The sequence below is a fragment of the Anabrus simplex genome, chromosome 5 (assembly GCF_040414725.1).
Source record: "Anabrus simplex isolate iqAnaSimp1 chromosome 5, ASM4041472v1, whole genome shotgun sequence".
Classification (NCBI taxonomy): domain Eukaryota; kingdom Metazoa; phylum Arthropoda; class Insecta; order Orthoptera; family Tettigoniidae; genus Anabrus; species Anabrus simplex.
Genome location: NC_090269.1, coordinates 45,543,830 through 45,563,793, shown reverse-complemented (window position 1 = coordinate 45,563,793; position 19,964 = coordinate 45,543,830). Strand labels below are relative to the sequence as shown.

Below are 19,964 nucleotides of genomic sequence, written 5' to 3'. Positions count from 1 at the left end.
GAGAATTGAAGCTTCCTACTACTCCTGGTTTGTCATTGAAATCTGAACTGTTTGAAAGATGCAGGGGAGATCCAGAAAGTCCTCAGAAGAACAAAGGAAACATAGTTCTAGATTTCGTTACACGGTAATGTGGGGGTCTCAGAAGAAAGGTCGAGAGGAGCACGGGAAACACTAGCATCACCACACTGAAAGAAAGATGAAAAAAATTACAGCGCTGAAAGTAAGTTGTCAATGGCATAATGCTCTTCACCACCACGAAACGCAAAGTTATAAACAACTATTTCTAGTGCAAGGAGAGGTCTGACATAATTCTTTTCTCCACTGTTCAATGTGTGTCAGTCTTAAATCTCAAAATAAGCAAAAAAATAAAAATGGCATATTTTAACATAATGCCTTTTTCTCCAACCGATTCAATTGTGATGGGAAACTGGAATGCAGTGGTACACCAATGAACAAACGGTAATACAGTAGGAGAATTCAGATTGGGACAAAGGAATGAAAGAGGAAGGAAGTCGGCTGGTTGAATTCTGCACTGATCATAATTTAGTCCTTGCTAATACTTGGTTCAAAAACTACAAATGACAGCTATATACATGGACAAGACCTGGAGACAATGGAAGGTTTCAAACAGACTTCATCGCGATTAGGCAGAGATTCAGAAACCTTCCCGGGAGCAAACATGGACTCCGACCACAGCTTGTTGGTCATGAAATGCCATCTGAAGTTGAAGAAAGGGAAGATGGGATTTACACAAGCTGAAAGAAAAAAATGTGAGGGATTGTTTCTAGGAGCATACTGCACAAGGACTAAATGAAAAAACTGAAGGAAACACATCAGATGAAGAATGGACAGCCATGAAGAATGAGGTCAAGAGGGCTGCTGAAAAAAGGTTAGGAAGAATGGAAAGATCAACAGAAAATCAATGGATAACTCAGGAAATATTAAACCCGATGATGATACTCGTTGTTTAAATGGGCCTAACATCTAGGTCATCGACCCCTAATGGTACAAAATGAGACGAAATGTAATGACAATTTAAAAGTAAAAAATCGTCCCCTGACCAGAATTCAAAACGTGATGATGATGAATGAATGGATGAATATGAATTTAAAACAATCAGTGGATCCAATCCGCAATGCCCCACATTCCCAGAAACTATCGTAAAACAACAGTATTACTGACCAAGGGACCGCTTCTAAAACACAATCCTGAATCAAAGATGCTTGTTGTCTAAAGGGGTCCAAAATCCAAGTCATCGGCCCCTCATAATGGTACTTATCGCTAGCAAAGTAGCGGTATTTGTCATGTTGCGCTACTGATCAAAAGCAGCGAAGACTCATGGTACCCCACACAATGCGGAGCCACTTACAGGCAACGCAAACCTATGGTATTCCTCAAATAGTGGGTACTAATCATAGGCAACGCAGACCTGCGGTATCGCTCATATAGTAGTACTAATCACAGGCAATGCACAGACCTGTGGTCTTTCTCACATAATGGTACTAATTACAGGCAACGTAATCCCATGGTGTTCCACATGTAGTGGTACTAATCATGGGTACTGTAAATCCCATCCTGATTCACACTCTGCTGCTCCTAATCACAAACTTATTGTGTAGCTAACATAGTGGTACTATCCGCAAGTAAAGGCAACCCACGGTGTTCCCTGCATGATGGGATTAATTACAAGTAGTCTCATGGTTCTAATTTGCTCATCCCTTGGTCGCTCCTTTTATTTGCCTCTTACAACAGGCAGGAGATACCATGGATGTATTCTTCGTCTGCGTCCCCCACCCACAGGGGGATGTGTGTTTGGTCCACGGAAAAGCCGGTTTCGAACCCCTCAATCCGCCACCTGCGACGTGCCACGTGTATCACTTCTCCCCCTGCTACGCCAGCGTAGTAGGTTCGTGGTAGACCTGATGATGAATATTATGAGCTCACTTCTAGGGAAAGAAGCCAAAGCAGAAAGATGGCAGTAACACATCCAAAAACTGCATCAAGGTAATGAAGTAAATGATAGGGTTCTGGAATAATAAAGTCTGTTGATGATGATAAAATAGGAGACCCAATTTTGAGGTCAGAATCGGGCAGAGCATTGAGAAACTTAAATAGAAACAAGGCACCTGGAATTGATGACTTACCTTCAGAATTACTGACTGCCTTATACGAAACCAGCATGGCGAGATTATTCCATTTAGTGTGCAAGATGTATGATATAGGAGAATTGCCGTCCGATTTTGGGCAGAATGTTGTTATACCTATTCCAATGAAAGGAGGTGCTGACAAGTGTGAAAATTACTGCAACATTAGTTTAATATCTAATTCCTGCAACATTTTATCAAGTATTATTTACAAATAATAATTAATGTTATTTTGTTTTACATCCCACTACCTACCTTTTCACAGTTTTCGGAGACGACGAGGTGCTGAAATTTAGTCCCGCAGGAGTTCTTTTACGTGCCAGTAAATGTACCGACAGAAGACTGACGTTGCATCTGGGAGATAGTAGGTTCGAATCCCACTATCGGCAGCCCTGAAAATGGTTTTCCGTGGTTTCCCATTTTCACACCAGGCAAATGCTGGGGCTGTACCTTAATTAAGGCCACGGCCGCTTCCTTTCAACTCCTAGGCCTTTCCTATCCCATCGTCGCCATAAGACCTATTTGTGTCGGTGCGACGTAAAGCCCCTAGCAAAAAAAAGAAGACTGACGTATTTGAGCACCTTCAAATACCACTGGACTGAGCCAGGATCGAACCTGCCAAGTTTGGGTCAGAAGGCCTGTGGCTCAACCATCTGTGCCACTCAGCCCCGCCATATCACTTACAGAAGAACGGAAAGACAAAATGAAAGTGAGTTAGAGGAAACCCAATTTGACTTCAGAAAAATGTATGAACACAAAGCAATCCTGACTTTACGTCTGATCTTAGAGGACCGAATTAAGAAGAACAAGTCCACGCACATAGCGTTCGTAGGTCTAGAAAAAGCATTCAACAATGCTGATTGGACCAAGCTATTTGAGATTCTGAAGGTGATCGGGTTCAGATTCCGAGAAAGAAGAGTTATCTGCAATCTGTACAAAAATCAGTGTGCAGTGATAAGAATCGAGGGCTTTGAAAAAGCAGCAGCAATCCAGAAAGGTGCAAGGCAAGGCTACCTTTTGTCCTCTGTCCTTTTCAATGTTTATATAGAACAGGCTATAAAGGAAATCAAAGAGGAATTTGGAAAGGCCGGGCTGAGTGGCTCAGATGGTTGAAACGCTGGCCTTCTGACCCCAACTTGGCAGGTTTGATCCTAGCTCAGTCCAGTGGTATTTGAAGGGGCTCAAATCCGTCAGCCTTGTGTCAGTCTATTTACTGGCACATAAAAGACTCCTTTGGGATAAAATTCCGGCACCTTGGCGTCTCCAAACCATCAAAAAGACATAGTGGGATATGAAAACCAATAACATTATTATTATTATTATTATTATTATTATTATTATTATTATTATTATTATTATTATTATTATTATTATTATTATTATTATTATTATTATTATTATTATTGATATTTGGAAAGGGAATCACAATCCAAGGAGAGGATATCAAAACTCTGAGATTTGCTGATGATATAGTTGTTTTATCTGATTCTGCAAAAGATCTGGAGAAATTGATGAATGGTATGGACAGAGTCTTGGAGAAGGAGTACAAGATGAAAATAAAGTCCAAAACAAAAGCAATGGAGTGCAGTCAAACGATGTCAGGTGATTACAAGAAATAAAATTAATTTTTGTTCATAAAATTATTAATATGATCAGAAATAAACCTCCAACTGCTCTGCTTAGAGAATCGAAAAAAGAAAAAAAAAAAAAAAGGTAACTATGCCATGTTCATAATAGATTCTCAGCTATGAGTCTGACTTTAATAATTCATTTTCGTCAATCAGTCAAGATTTATCCATCATTCGAACAGCTAAAAGAGGTATTCTATTAAACATCATTAACAAAATTTTTATCAAGATAGATCAAAGGAGTAAACAGAAAGGTAAACACTGCAAGATGAAATGAAGTCTTAAAGGAAGTAGATGAATATTGTTACTTGGGGAGTAAAATAACAAATGATGACAGAAGGAGAAAATAAAGTGCAGACTAGCACAAGCAAGGAAGGACTTTCTTAAGAAAAAAATTTACTCACTTCGAATATTGATATAGGAATTAAGATGATGTTTGGCAAATGTCTAGTGTATTCACTCCGCTCGCTGTACACATAGACTTAGAGGCTCTGCGGCATGTGATGCTCTTTTCTTTTTCATTCACGAGATTGCCGATAGGAGCATCTACCAGCGATCTTCGAACTGTTACAAACTGTTACGACGTTATATGATACTGGTAAGTTACATTTTTTCTTGCCGTGTGGACAGTATGTGCCGCGGTGATAGTTAAGAGCCTCTCAAAGAGATGTGGCCATGGAGGCCATTGTTCTCACAACAGAGCTTCGCCTGGATTTGCAAAGATAGGTTAGAGCTGCTAAATTACATTTTTTCTTGCCATGCGGGCACTATGCGCCGCTGCCATAGTTAAGAGCCTCTTGAAGGGAGTGTGGCCCCCAAAGGGGGCCACTGTTCTCATGACAAAGCTTGGCCTGGATTTGCAAAGATAGGTTACAGCTACATTTTTTCTTGGCGTGCAAGGTAACACTGTGTTTTTATTTTGTGTGGGTTGGTAATGAGAGCAGCATGTTAGGAATTCTGGGAAGTAAATGCACCTTTTTGGGTGGGCTGGGTGGGTCCCTGGCATTGGTAATGAACACATCTCTCTTCTACAAGCATTTTAAAGTATAATTCATACATACCTCTTAGCGAAGTTGTGTGTTACAGACTGGAGTAAATACACTAGATTTCCACCGGATGTTTTTGAAGACTTTCGTCTGGAGCGAAGCATTGTATGGAAGTGAAACATGGATGATAACTAGCTCAGAAAGAAAGAGAATAGAAGCTTTTGAAATGTAGTGTTACAGAAGAATGCTGAAGGTGAGATGGTTAGATCGAATCATCAATGAAGAGACACTGAATCGAATTGGTGAGAGGATATCACTTTGGCTAAATTTGACAAGAAGAGATTTAACGATAGGCCAGATCTTAAGACACCCATGACTTGTTCAGTTAGCATTCCAGGAAAGTGTAGGTGGTAAGAACAGTAGGGGTATAGCAAGGTATGAACATAACAAGCAGACTAAACAGATGTAAAACGTAGCAGTTACGTAGAAATGAAAAGCTTAACACGGGATAGGGTGGCATAAAGAGCCAAACCAGTCCATGGACTGATAACAACAACAACAACAACAACAACAACAACAACAACAACAACAACAAAATGCACCAAGGATTCTCTAGTGCCACAGACAGAACTATACTACCACTGTCCAGCTCTGAAGTAGGATGCCGTAACATAAACTCAAGTATAGGAGACATGACTGATAAGATGACTTCTCTTCATGTACCTGGAGAGCTCGGTTAGATCTCTCTCAAAGAGTACTGCGAGGTCGAGGATAATTCCTTTCTTTTGCTATAGATCAATGGTAATTAAGTTAGTTCTTCAATTAGAATCTTCTTCAGAGATGCAAGGTACTTCTCCGTGTCTTCCCATCCACATTGCCGAAGAAGTTATGAACAATCAGAATATTTTAAAGTACATGTTGAAAAAACAGTTGACTCATACTGCACCATATAAAAGACCACAAATGATGGGTTGACTTCATACTGTACCATAGAAAAGACCACAAATGATGGGTGCTTAGAACGAATAAAATGCCAGAAGCATGACGAGCACAAAAGGATTAAATCACTTTCAGTATATCACCTTCCAGCACACAATGATGCATTATGTTATAGTTCTAGTACTTTATTTTAAATACATAAAGATACAAAATATAACTTACTTATCACGCAATCCTTTAAATATCTGGGTAAAAGAATTTGCAATAACATCCACTACCTCATGATAGTGATATTTAAAGGCCATCTCCAAATCCAATCCAACAAACTCGGTCAAGTGTCTGTGTGTATTGCTATCTTCTGCACGGAACACTGTGAGAAAAGTTCAAGTAGTTACAATCCAATGCTCTTAGAGAAATGAATTTATTTACTAATAATTATGTTACAATGCTCTACTCAACAATCTCTTTGAAAATCAGTAACTTAAGACAATGAAATTCCTGAAATCATTCAACATTGAACATCTTAACCATCACTTAAGTTTTTTTTTTTTTTTTTTTTGCTGCAGCCAGGTTAGAGGAAATATTGTTTCTCATCATTGTGTTCTCCATCATAGTATCATTAAATAATAATAATTGTACCGGGAGGTACACCTCAACCCCAGACATTTAAAAGAAGTGCCTTAAGGAACTCTATCCATCAAACAAATGTAAAACAACTAATGCATGAAGTTGGGACATTGACCAGAAGATGCCACCATTGAATTACTGAGTAATGTGTTATTTTGAAGTTGCCTAAAGTGACTGGATTTATTTGTTTTGTTTTACGTCAAGAAGTTTGAACTTTCTCCATAGATGTCATTACACAAAAACTGAGGTAATGCACTCTGGTGCAAGGTAGCAGAATTAGTAATTTAAAGAGGATTTGTGTTTATAGAGTTTCACAACTAAACTAACTTTCATTTATTTCTATATTTCAAGGTTTGCAACACTTCCTTCCCATTCTGCCAACTTTTGAATCTGGCCAATCACAAATTTTCTGTAATTATTTTTCAGCCAATTATAGGCTTTTTGTACTTTTTTATTCAGCCAGTAAAAATGAGAGTGTGTGTCCGGATTTAGTCCAGAACCTTCTCGATCCATCCCCTCGGGTATATAAACTGCGGCTTTTTCAAGCTACTGTGTCTTATTGATCGTCGTCTTACTGAGTGTGTGTGTTAAGACAGGAGGCGGGGCACCTCATTCTTCACCAGGCAGTTCACCAGCCCAGGTAATGGCCACCAGTTTTGTATTTCTGCAGCTACCTCCGCAGACTTACATGAGGGGAGGGTTCTAATTTCTAACTATGTAACCACCTGTTTTCTAAAATGTAAACCTTCTTTCAGCTAATGTAAAATCTCATAAAGACAAATTGTAAAAAGGGGATAGAGAGTGCGTTACCCTTTCGAGTTCCCCTTTAATTTATCTTGAGGTGACTACGATTTTGTAACTGTTTCTCTTTTCTGTAAAGCATTAAATTAACCTTCATTCTAGTCATCACAGTAGCTTGGGATTAGCCTTTGCATCATCAGCCGAGAGCCCAATTAGGGTTTCATACTTAATTTTCTAGGAGCGCAAGTGTACGCCGCCATACACTTTGTGTTTGGGCCAGTAATTTAACCTGTTCTTCTTTCCACGAAGGCCCAATAGTTTGGGTAATAGATACCCCTCTGTAAAAATTGTAAATTGTTAGTTGGGCCTAGAGAGGCCAGGAATTGTAAGATTTTTGTGTAATGTTGCCTGGAGTAGGCAGTACAAAATCGGGATCCTGTCTCCTCTGTTGAATTCGGAGAGATTGTAATCTCTTTCCGGTTTTTGTGCAAGATTGAGTGGGACCTTTGGCAGGCTGTATTTGTAACCTTTGGAGCAAAGTGCTCTTGAATTGGGAGATTCTCTCCTCGTCCAACTAAACGCAACTTTTGCAACGTTGTAAACTTGTAAATTTGGAGCTGGAAGCTCAGCACCTGTAATTTCCAAACTGCTATTTGTACCTGTAACCTTGTTATTTCACTAAGTGAAAAGTTTGTTAAGTTTGTGATTTGAAAAGAAATATAACCTTCATTTAAAGTTTTAAGTTAATCTTTGATATAGTAGATAGACCCATTCAGCCCGCACCTTCTTTCACCTCTCTGCGATCCACAAAACCACGGTAACAACAACAACAACAATAATAATAAATCATATACTGGCTCTAGCACACAAAAAATTTTCATACACAGCTGTCCTTTATTTTTCTTGACTATAGGCCTCTTTCTAATGCCAAGAACACAAAGGCAGACGTCCTTTGCCCAGTCTGTTATTGTACCAAGGAACTGTGGATATATCTTGCTGAGAAAAATAGTCTCTAACGGCAGGCTGCTGCATCACGGTAATTTTGCTCTGAAAACAGTTACAGTAGTTAAATACTGTATCGATATGACACACTGCATGGTAAATAAGTCATGCCAAGTGATGAAGATGAGTACGATATATGAGAGTAATGCTGAAAACGATGATACAGAGATAGGAAATAGGTATGAATTGATGAAATAGAAGTAGGATCACATTGTGAATGTTTTCTGGAAGACTTGTAAGAGCTCTCACCGGATGGCCCACCTGCTCTTTGCAATCTAGTTTTATGCAAATCATCATCATCATCAATGTCTAAAGGCAATGTATTGTCTATGCAACCATTGTTCTCTGTCCTCAGCTTCTCGTTTCACTTCATAGAAGGAACCACAATGAAGATTCCGTGCCAAGTCTTGAAGGAATTTCTTTCTTTCTTCCTTCCCCGTGCTTTTTCCTTCCAGCAGATCAGTAAGAAAGGTATTAATGAATTAATAGTGATGGTGACAATTCCTGCCGGTCTAGCCTGTAACCACACATCTCATTATATTACACCAAATTAGGGAGAGGAATCAATGGTTTTCAGAGTTGTAGAAAATGTGACAGGTTGCATAAACCTAGACTGCAAGGCACAGGTGGGCCAACCGGTATATATGCAATGCTATACATTATCAGTCTTACTAACAAAAAGATCCTTACACAGTTGTTTTACTTACTGACAAACATGGCATACGCACTGTATTACTATAATGCATGTATACACTCGTTTCAAGCTTTAGGAATCTCTTCCTGCAGTTCACTGACATATTTCATCATGTTCACTGCATTTATGATCACTTTTGCTGATTATCTAGGAGCAAAACCTTTCAAGAAGCCACATGGTAACACAAATAGAAAAGAATGTTCATATAAACAAGAACAGAACAGTATTACACATATTTCAGGAGTAATTATTCTCACTAGTAATATTATGTCACTGATAATTACCAACATCAATCCATATCCAAGTCCATAAAACTGTCAGAACTTGAAGTTTGCAAAATATAGGGCCACTTCTTGGATCTTTCATTAAGGCATTTCATTTTAAAACTTTCATCATCCAAGAGAAATGTGCCACTCTATCTCTTAAAGTGTTATTTTGGGAACATATCCAGCCCCCATAACCTCTAACCGTTCTAAGTCTTCCATGCAAAAAAATATCGTGGAAATCATCAACATTTTCCATCCTTTCAATGTGTGCTTAATAGTTTTACCATGGTTATATTACTGCAGACATTAAATACCAATTAAAACAGCTGAAGAAGCTAGAAAGGTTTCACCTATTCAATACTTTACTAGTAATACACAAGCTAAAACATTCTGGACTAGTTTTGACCTCCACCGAGGTCATCTTCAGGGTTGATTTCATTACTTCCATTAATAATGTTACAAGATATGTAAACTGTTCTACATTCTCCAACCGTTCTCCGTCTATGTTCACTTGGCTTCTCTTTTTCTCTTTTCCACAGTGCATGACTACAATTTTCTTTTTACTAATTACCATTCCAAACTACTTCATATTTTCATTCCAAATGTCCAGTCTCCTTTGTACTTCCTTTTCTCCTTTTCCCCAAATTACCACATCATCTGCAAATATCAAAGCATTCACTTCTTCACTACTGATACTCTGTTTTACATGTTTTATAATTCCATCCATCAATATAATAAAGAATAATGGCGACACTGAACTTCCTTCCTTGAGACAATTTTTTGTATAAAATGTTTCAGAGTCACCACTCCCCACTTGTACACTGCTTTTACTCTCATGATACATTATTTTTATCTTGTTAATTAATGATTTTGGTACATTCCTTTTCCGTAGGCATTCCCAGATGTGTTTTCTATTAACTGTATCATAAGCTTTTTCCAAATCCAAAAATACGAAGCTGATTTCCTTGTTCCTTTCCTGTTGATCTATTTGGTCTAAAGCCATATTGCTCTTCCTCTGTGTTTTTATTATATCCCTCAGTCTTTTGTCTACGACATTCTCCATTATTTTTAGCCCATGTGATAATAAATTTATACCTCAATAACTTTTACATTTCTTCCTATTTCCTTTTTTGAACAATGGTACAATGCTTCCTTGTTGCCAATCTTCAGGTATCCTTTCATCCTTCCATATAGCAACGAGGGCTTGGTATATAGCCACTGTAGTCCACTGTTTCCTGCTGCCTTAATCATATCAGCACCAAATTAATCTTTTCGACTTGTTTTACCTTTGGTCATTGCTTTCACTGCCCCTTCAAGTTCCAACCATGTTATCAGGTTCTCTTCTTTTTCTCCACCTATTATTTCCAATTTCTTATCTCCTTCTTCCTCCGAGCAGTCATCCTCATTATAAAGTTTTTCAACATATTTTGCCATCACCTTCTGAAGACCCTTATCATAATGTACTATGGATCAATCTTCTCTCTCTAATGCCTTGCTTTTTTCTTGATTTATTCTTTTCGATTTTATTACTCTGTATATTAGTTTCTGATTTCCAAGACTATCTTGCTCAATTTTGTTTGTAAACTCTCCCCAACATTTCTCCTTTTCTTCCTTGGTACTCCTCCTTACTTGTAGTTTCAATCTTTTGTATTCCACATGTAAACTTTCTCTTATTCTCATCTCTCTGATACATTTTTTGCTTTTCCTTATCCATTTCTTTCTTCACCATGTTCCATTCTTTTATTTCTGTTTTTATTTTGTCCGTCCACCACCATGTCTTCTTTCCCTTAACTTTTGCTTTTGTTTTCCTGCACACCTCAATTGCTGCTTCCACAAATGTCCGCCTTAAATTGTCCCACTCTTCTTCTCCACTTCGTATTTCTGTGTTAGGCAACTTCCTTTTTATACAATCTTGGAATGCCATTCTTTTATCCTTCTAGTCCAATTTCCAAATCCTGACCTTTGGTTTCTTCTTCAGTACAATTTTAGGGATGTTTACTTGTTTTAATTCCACAATTGCTACTTGCTTTACGTTGCACCGACACAGATAGGTCTTATGGCGACGATGGGACAAGAAAGCCCTAGGAGTGGGACAGAAGCAGCCGTGGTCTTAATTAAGGTACAGCCCCAGCATTTGCCTGGTGTGAAAATGGGAAACCACGGAAAACCATTTTCAGGGCTGCCGACAGTGGGGTTTGAACCTACTATCTCCCGAATTCCACAATTAATAATCTATGATCACCTTTTATACTTTCACTGGGGATTATCTTTGAATTCATGACATATTTTCCCCATTCTTGATATGTTGTTATAACATCAGTGAGTGTTCCATACTGTCCATCCCAACTATATTGGCTGATCTTATGGCTATTCTTCTTCATAAACCATGTGTTATTTATTATCAGATTATTTCCGATACACAAGTCCAACAGTATCGCCATACCCCTGTGGGCCCATAACATTCTCGTATCCCATTCTATCAGTTCTCAAATGGGCATTTAGATCTCCCATTATCATGATCCCATCTCCAACAATAAGTGTTTCTCGTTCATTGAGGAAATCTTTTTCTTTCAGACTACATCCTGTCTGTGGAGCATACACCTGTACTATCTTCAGTAGTTCCTTGTTTACATGAATGTGCATTATTGTAATTCTTTCATTTACATACTAAACTTCAGCTACTGGTGCAACATTCTGATTCACTATAAATCCCACTCCATTTCTTTTCAATTTACTGTTACCCATCCAGTACAAGGTGTTACCACTTAGTTTCTCCATTCCTTTCCTCTTCCATTTCACTTAATCCCAGGATGCTGTAGATGTTGATTCCCATAGGGAACCTAAAATATTTGTCCTGAACGAGTAAATTTATAATACCAATATAATGGTCCGTTATTGGACATTATAAATTTTCCAGCTAACTCATTCTTGGTCGCCTGCGTTTCGCCCTCGTGTGCTAAGTTCGGCTCGTCAGTTGGGACTTAACACACCACCCCAGACGCAAGGCTAGTGCATACTGTGGAGGCCACTGCATAGGCTATTTGAAGCCACCAGCAGTGCCAATGCACTATGAGAGCTATGTCTCATTTCCAAAAAATAAATGCATGCCTGGCCATCAAATGATGTAGATGTTGATTCCCATAGGGAACCTAAAATATTTGTCCTGAATGAGTAAATTTATAATACCATTATAATGGTCCGTTATTGGACATTATAAATTTTCCAGCTAACTCATTCTTGGTTGCCTGCGTTTCGCCCTCGTGTACTAAGTTAGGCTCGTCAGTTGGGACTTAGCACACCACCCAAGACGCAAGGCTAGTGCATACTGTGGAGGCCACTGCATAGGCCATGCGAGGCTTGTATTATAGTTGAAAGCAAGTACGAATTTACTCATCTGCTGACCTGCTAAGCCTAACGCATCTGATTTTCTTTCGGGCTTTACTCCCTTAGCCTTTGAAGATCCCTCTTCTCCACAAGGCAGTGTTTCCTCTTCTAACTTTCCCCAGAGAGGATGGGTTGCCTCATCCACAATCTTCGCCATTCTGAAAATCTCCTTCTCTGCCTAAGATACTGTTAAGGTCTTAACCCCAGGCATGGATTCCACATTATACCCTATGAGCCTGTGTCCCTGCCTGAACTTAGTTCTCCTTCACACCGGCCTACTGATGTGGAGGAGATACCCACACCCGTAACGTGAATACGCCAGACAAGAATTAATCAAGTGAAGGATAGGGACGGTGACCCTATCTCCCTTGAGCCGGATTAACGGTTGTGTATGAATATGAAAATGAAAATCCACAGCCTGTTTCCAGTCACTCGAATGGGTTAGGAATGGAATGACCGAAGCCCCCATCTAGCGGCGAAGATAGGAATTCTGCCAGCTGCCGAAGCCTGTTGCACTCCTCTGGGGCAATGATAAATGACTGACAGATGAAATTAAATGATATTGGAGAGTGTTGCTGGAATGAAAGGTGACAGAGAAAACCGGAATACCCGGAGAAAGACCTGCCCCGCCTCTGCTTTGTCCAGCACAAATCTCACATGGAGTGACCGGGATTTGAACCACGGAACCCAGTGGTGAGAGGCCAGCGCTCTGCTGCCTGAGCCACGGAGGCTTCTTAATTTTTTCATTTAAAATTAATTTTTTTTTTTTTTAATGATTGGACAATGTGACACTCGTAATCAAAATTGAAGAAACTTTGCAACTTGTCTAAAACATAATGCACAAATAGACTGTTAAAACATCAAATTACAGTGGTAATTAAGACTGTAAGCTATATAAAGTTTGCTACATTTAGGTCATTCTCGAAGTAAACAGATTACTCACCAGCACCAACCGTGAATACTTTGTCAAAATCAGCAGCAATTGCCATTTGCTTATAAAGCTGAGGACTTTGAGCTAAATAAGCAGAAGTTTTGAAGTATGATACAGTGAAAACATTAGCACCACCTTCACTTGCAGCAGAGATAATTTTAGGAGTATGGATTTCCACAAAACCCTGCAACACACAAGAGTTTGTAAGACATCCTGTTCCTCCTAAATGTCAAGATACACAATTTTTCCCCACAAAATTCTTCATATAATGGTACTAACCTGTTCAGTGAGTATATCACGGAAAAGCTGACAAACACCTGCTTCTAATCTGAAGATGGCCTGATTAGCTGGTGTGCGCAGATCAAGCACCCTATTGTCCAATCGTGTGTCTTGATTTACTCGGATATTGAGACCTTCAGGATCCTACAATATTTTTTTTACTTTTCAGGTACAGAATAATCTACTAACACTACAGACAAAATGAGTTGTTTAGAATAGCAATGACATATGTGCCAACTATTTCACTTTTGTTTATGCTATGGCTTTATTGAAAACTTCTCAATTTTCATACCAGATATCAAAGGCTAATGCGTCTCCTAAGCTGGTGAAAGTCCCATTCAAATACATGTCTCAACACAGTGTTTGTAATTTCAATCTCCAAAGCTGTTCATAATATTTATAATATTTAAAGAAATGTTGATGCATTTGTTTTCATCAGCTATAACACCCATTTCTGTTTTGTTTTTTCTCTTTTTACAATTTATTTTACATCAGACCGACACAGATAGGTTTTATGGAGACAATGGAAAAGGAAAAGGCTAGGAGTGGGAAAGAAGTGACTGTGGTCTTAATTAATACACCCATTTTAGGTAATATTTACTTGAACACACATAATGACTACTCTGATAATAAAAGTAAGCAATTCCAGGAGGAATGGATATTTACTCTTCAACCCATCTCCTTATTATCATCCTGCACAATATTTGTCTTTCTGCACCCATCTGTTTGTATATTATATATATAAAATAAGAGTTTTGTCTGTACATTGCTCAGAATTTGAAAATAATTATATATCTGTATCGGTCATGTCTGTAGTAACAAGGAAATGCACTTTTTACTTTTCCGTAATTTCTGTCTGTCTACCTGTATGTATATATGTATGTATGTATGTATGTATGTATGTATGTATGTATGTATGTATGTATGTATGTATGTATGTATGAACACACGTCACGAGAAAACGGTTGAAGAGAATTTAATGAAAATCGGTATGTGAAGTCGTGGGATGAGCCACTACAATCTAGGCTATAAATAATTTTACACACGCTGAGTGAAATGGTAGTTTAGGGGAAGGTCTAAAATTTAATTCTCAAATATTTTTATTATTAGTGGTCCTATCGATAAATACTACATAACTAAAGTTATATACAATTAAATTTCTGATCATTTATGTCATACATTGTTACTGTACTGGCTTTGATAACAGATATTCAAGAATTTGTATTTTTGCTGCCAAGTCCATATCAATGCCGAGCCACGAGAAAATGGCAAAACAGAATTTAATGAAAATTGGTATATAGAGTCGGGGAATAAGACTCTACAGTCCAAGTTCTGAACAATTTTATCCACCCTGGATGAAATTGTAGTTTAGGGGAAGGTGCCTAAAATTTAATTTTTAAATATCTATGTTAATATTGGTCCTATCGAAAAGTAGCACATAACAAAAGTTACAGAGAATACAATTTCCGACCATTTATGTTTTATTTACTTTAACCGTACCGACTATGATAAGAGTGGTATTTCAGAGTCAGAGGAAAACTAAATGTGAAGGCCTACAATATCGAAAGCGCATAACATTGATAAACACTAACATTACATTGACCATTGTTTGTTGTGATGTTCTTTGTCTCTTATGCTACCACTCAACTCCGATTGATAGGATTACTGCTGCGTACCGAGTATAACAGCCTGACTGAATATTGGCGAGAAATAGCAGGGGAGCTAGAAAACTTTCTTCTTTAGCATGTCATTCCTCTGGTTCATACATTTTCTGATAGCGTACTGCTGGTGCGTAACACACTGGTTCATCATAGTATTCCAGCTATTCGATCTCTACTTTTATGTGCTGTTCTGAATGAGCAGTGTGTATACTTAAGGCAGAGGGTCACTTGGTAGTAGTAGTAGTATGACCTGGTCTAGAATTACAATTTAGGCATATTCCAAATTATAGCACCACAATTCACTAAATAACTCAAAATTCAACTATGAAAAGAGCCGTTTTTTAAAAAGAGCTTCTTCCTCAGTAAATTAAGGTTTTCAAAGGTCCACCTATTCAATACCATAACATTTTATTGTGATTCAATCACGTCACAAGGGTACTAGTTTCGGTATCTGTAATATGCCATCATCAACCCTAGATGCAAATTGAGCAATTGCATACACATATCTAAAACACATTTTAACACATTATAAAACATGTTACTAGCATCACAACACAATGGAATCACAACACAATTAAATTTTTAACTATAAGCTTCTTCCTCTTCACTGTTATTAAATTCTACATTCATTTTATTCCAAATTAGCAGTGTAGGGGGTGTTTCCCGTCTGGCTTGGAGGAAAAATTTGCCTCCAAGTCAGATAGATTCTTCCGCTGCCAGTGTAGTAAATTGAGATTTTCTGACTCGTCGGGTACTCCTACGAAACAGATTAGTAAAAGGGCATAGTTTTTGCTGTGGGACTCTCCACTATTCGACTCCCCCCACCCCCACCCCGAAAAAAGACTAAGAGTGTTCACGTATCTCGGCTGTCTGCGTTCTGGTCATTCCAGCTCTGGAAATTTGGACTGTTAAATCGACAGCATAGTACTGTTCGTTAAAAGTGAGAAAATGTGTGGATTTTCATTTGATAGAGTATTTCATGTGAAAGCATTGCTTTTACTCACGCCGTTCCTACTGACGTCATTGTAATGGCCTATGTTCATTTCAGTTGGGAAAACCACTAAGACAGTCTTTCTGAGGATGTGAACAGGCAAGTGGAGGGTGAGTGTCTGCCATTATAATGAAATTCCCCAACCTGACTGTGACAGACGGTAGGCAAGCGGGCCTACCATTACAATGAAAATTCCCTAACCCAGTCTTCAAATGAAAAAAAGACATTTGGTGATTTCTCTATCGCGTTTCTAGGGTAAGGTTAAGAGCTATGCAATTTAATACAGTCTTGCTCACAATGTGTACACTACCGAACCTACAATTCTGTATAGGCCTACAATGTAGAATTCCATACGAAACGTGGGTACATCAGCTAGTGACAATTTCTGAGTACTTAAGTAGTGCTAAATATCTAATGAAGTCACTCGCACCGATAGTATGAGTAACTAAAGCCAGTTTCTGATAACCCGTATGAAGAACGGGTACTTCTGCTAGTTTTAAATAAATGCACATAGTAGCTTCTACGATAATGAAAGTGACCAATTTAAGAAGGAATATTTATTCTTCATATTATTATCATCATCATCATCAGCAGCAGCAGCCTGCCAAGGGCTTGTGTTTTTCTCGTCTAAAGGAATTTGACCCACAATCAGTCTTCTGTGGTTTTCACTAGTGGTATAATTGGTTTTGGTACTGACTTACAATAATGTAATAATATTGTGATGAGTAACAAAAGTAATGAATTACTGCAGGAACACCATAGTAGTTCTAAGAAATAACCTGACAACGAAACAAACTGATAAATAAGTGTTAACAAAAAATTGTGAAATACCATGCACCCGACAGTCGAGGGGTCAGTGCAATGTTCTCCTGGTAACTCGGTTTCTTCTCAGGGTATTCTATCTATCGCTCATAAAATCTGAGATTTTATATGTGTTTGTTTTTAACGTGGTTTCGGAAGAGACTCTGTCTGCTGAGACACGCATCATGGGAGAACCTATTCACTCAAGTAAGGACCTGCGGCCGAAAACCTCAAAAAGAATCTCTCTCTTTTGTCAAATTCATCAGTTACTTATATCTACTAAACTTATTAGCTAACTTACAAACTAGCTGTTACCCAAAAGGAATTCATAACACAGACACTTTCTAAAACATTTATATATAAAGGATTAGAGTCAGCGCTGGCTCAAATAAAGTAAAATAATTAAAATTTTAAATTATTTACACTCATTCTCATTCAGTGTTCAAGTTCATATTAGTTATTTACTTCTATATTCGTAGCCATGTTCCGAAGTATATTTGATTTACTCTAATTATATTTAAGAGATCACTGAGCAATCACGGTCTCCATATAAATACTCGATGTGAATACTGTCACGATAATTATATTAATTATTATCACCACATTTAAGTCAATTCACTGTGATAAAAATGGATGGTTTGCTAAATTGAAACATAATAAAAATTAAATGGGATAAAGTCAGATTGCGAATGTAAATCTGACCATATCTTTGCGTATGTATCTCCCAAACAAACTCTTGCGTGAGTATGAAATCGTAAAACTGCTCTCCAAATTTTCCATTCATAAATCTGAACTCTGATTATTTGGTCCTTCATCTTTTTTTTTGCTAGGGGCTTTACGTCGCACCGACACAGATAGGTCTTATGGCGACGATGGGATAGGAAAGGCTTAGGAGTTGGAAGGAAGCGGCCGTGGCCTTAATTAAGGTACAGCCCCAGCATTTGCCTGGTGTGAAAATGGGAAACCACGGAAAACCATTTTCAGGGCTGCCGATAGTGGGATTCGAACCTACTATCTCCCGGATGCAAGCTCACAGCCGCGCGCCTCTACGCGCACGGCCAACTCGCCCGGTGGTCCTTCATCTTGAATACGCATAAATAACAACTTACGGGCTAAGACAATACCTCCCTAGAGCCTACGACATATGGCTCCTAACTAACCATTTTCCTATTCTTTATATTTTAAACACTTCAACTCAAATCATATTTGCGTGAAAAGAAATGAACATCTATCTAACTGTTTAGGTAGTTTCCGATCCACACACTCCTCCACCAACGGCTCAATGTGCTTTAGCTATCTCCTATTACTCAATATCTCTCATGTGTACGAGCTACTCAACTCGTATGGTCAGTACAGAATGAAATTAATACGTATTATATTGAAATGTCACCGCACCAAAGAATATCACATATGTACTTAGCCATGAGCCTAGTTAAACCGTATGTTTAAGAACTATCGTATTCGCTACATACCATTTACCAATGTCAGACAAAAACTGTCACGATTCACAATTCTACCATAATACATGTCAATCTTACCTTAAAATGGGTCATCTGCACACTGTTCACTCTTTTGACATACTCTTTCCATATGACACAGAAACTCACCTCATGTTAATCTAACGCAACGTTTCCTCGGCGAATTGCAATTCTTTCTCATACCGCAGAACATAAACAAACATCTTCATTTCAAATATTCCTTAATATACTCCGAGAAATAACCATATTTTAACACCATTCCAATATACATTATCATTCCACTGGCATACTTATTGCCGTACGCATATCGCCGATTACTCTTAAAGCTATATGCCAAACATTTTAGAATTGCCTTATTATAAACGCATTTTAATAACCTCTTATCTTTTAACAGCAGTTGGAGTGCAATGCCCTCTTTCTATAAAGAAAGGAATACGTAACTTAACTATATTCATCTGTGTCGCGCAGGTAAATTCGTGACGTAATCATTGTACAAGTAATACGAGATTAATCAAAGTTTCACTAGTTGTATAGACTCATTGCTATTAGATCTTCACAAGTAACACTTCTTTCATTTACTCATGCTAGTTTCTACTGTATGTATGCAAGTGCGGTAGCATGTATATGATATAATAGAATTCTAATTCTACACTGCCATCTTATCTTATAGCCTTAAATATCTCACACTTCACTTTATGATTCACACACGTTCTTAATTAATTCATAAATATCACCAATTAATACGCACATGCCAAAGTTAGAGTGAGGGTGTAGATTGTAAGAAACTACTCTACTAAAAAAATGTAAAGACTTAGCTCGTCAGATGTTACGTTTGGTCTGGTTGTCGCTCCATTCCTTGGTTGTGGTTAGACCCTCTGTTAGGATCTGGATCTCCGGTTGGACAACGTCTTCCCAGTCATCGACTGGTCATATGGCTGGCCGGTCCATTCCTCATCGGCTGGTCATCTGGCTGGCCGGTGCCTATCCCCATTTCAGTCCATCATGTAGATTTAGCAAGCAGTCATCATTCCAAATCTGCAGACAGCGTAGAAAATTCCTTTTGCGGAGCAATCAGTCATGATATATTCCATTGTTCTACTGCTTATTCTTAATGACGAAATTTTCTTCAGCTGGGATAAGTTCTCCGTATATATATTAATTTATAACAACAGGGGTAACTTTCTTCCCATACGAAATTATCGGTCCTCCGATATAGTGAGTCCTTCTTCGCCAATCGCAGAGTGGTTGCTCACCGGATCCAAGTCAGATGTATCTCACCGCGATTTACTTATTTTTATAATATCTCGTCTCTTTTATAATGTACGCCGGTGAAGTATTTTGTCAGATTTGATCGTCAATCGTAAAATAGTCAATATCTTCTTCAGAAGTTTAGGATAATCTTCAGATGTAAA

At 38.3% G+C, this 19,964-nt stretch overlaps 1 protein-coding gene across 2 annotated transcripts in view; it reads right to left on the bottom strand.

Annotated features, from left to right (window-relative positions):
* AspRS (aspartyl-tRNA synthetase) overlaps positions 1–19,964 on the bottom strand; it is a 170,314-nt gene that overhangs the window by 48,801 nt on the left and 101,549 nt on the right. The window contains exons 7-9 of one of the 2 annotated variants that reach the window (XM_067146869.2): positions 13,622–13,765; positions 13,355–13,526; positions 5,920–6,067 (exon numbers count right to left, since the gene is read on the bottom strand). In XM_067146869.2, the coding sequence (XP_067002970.2) occupies positions 5,920–6,067; positions 13,355–13,526; positions 13,622–13,765 (464 nt within the window). The remainder of the gene's footprint in view (positions 1–5,919; positions 6,068–13,354; positions 13,527–13,621; positions 13,766–19,964) is intronic. The other variant, XM_067146870.2, reaches the window with a different exon arrangement.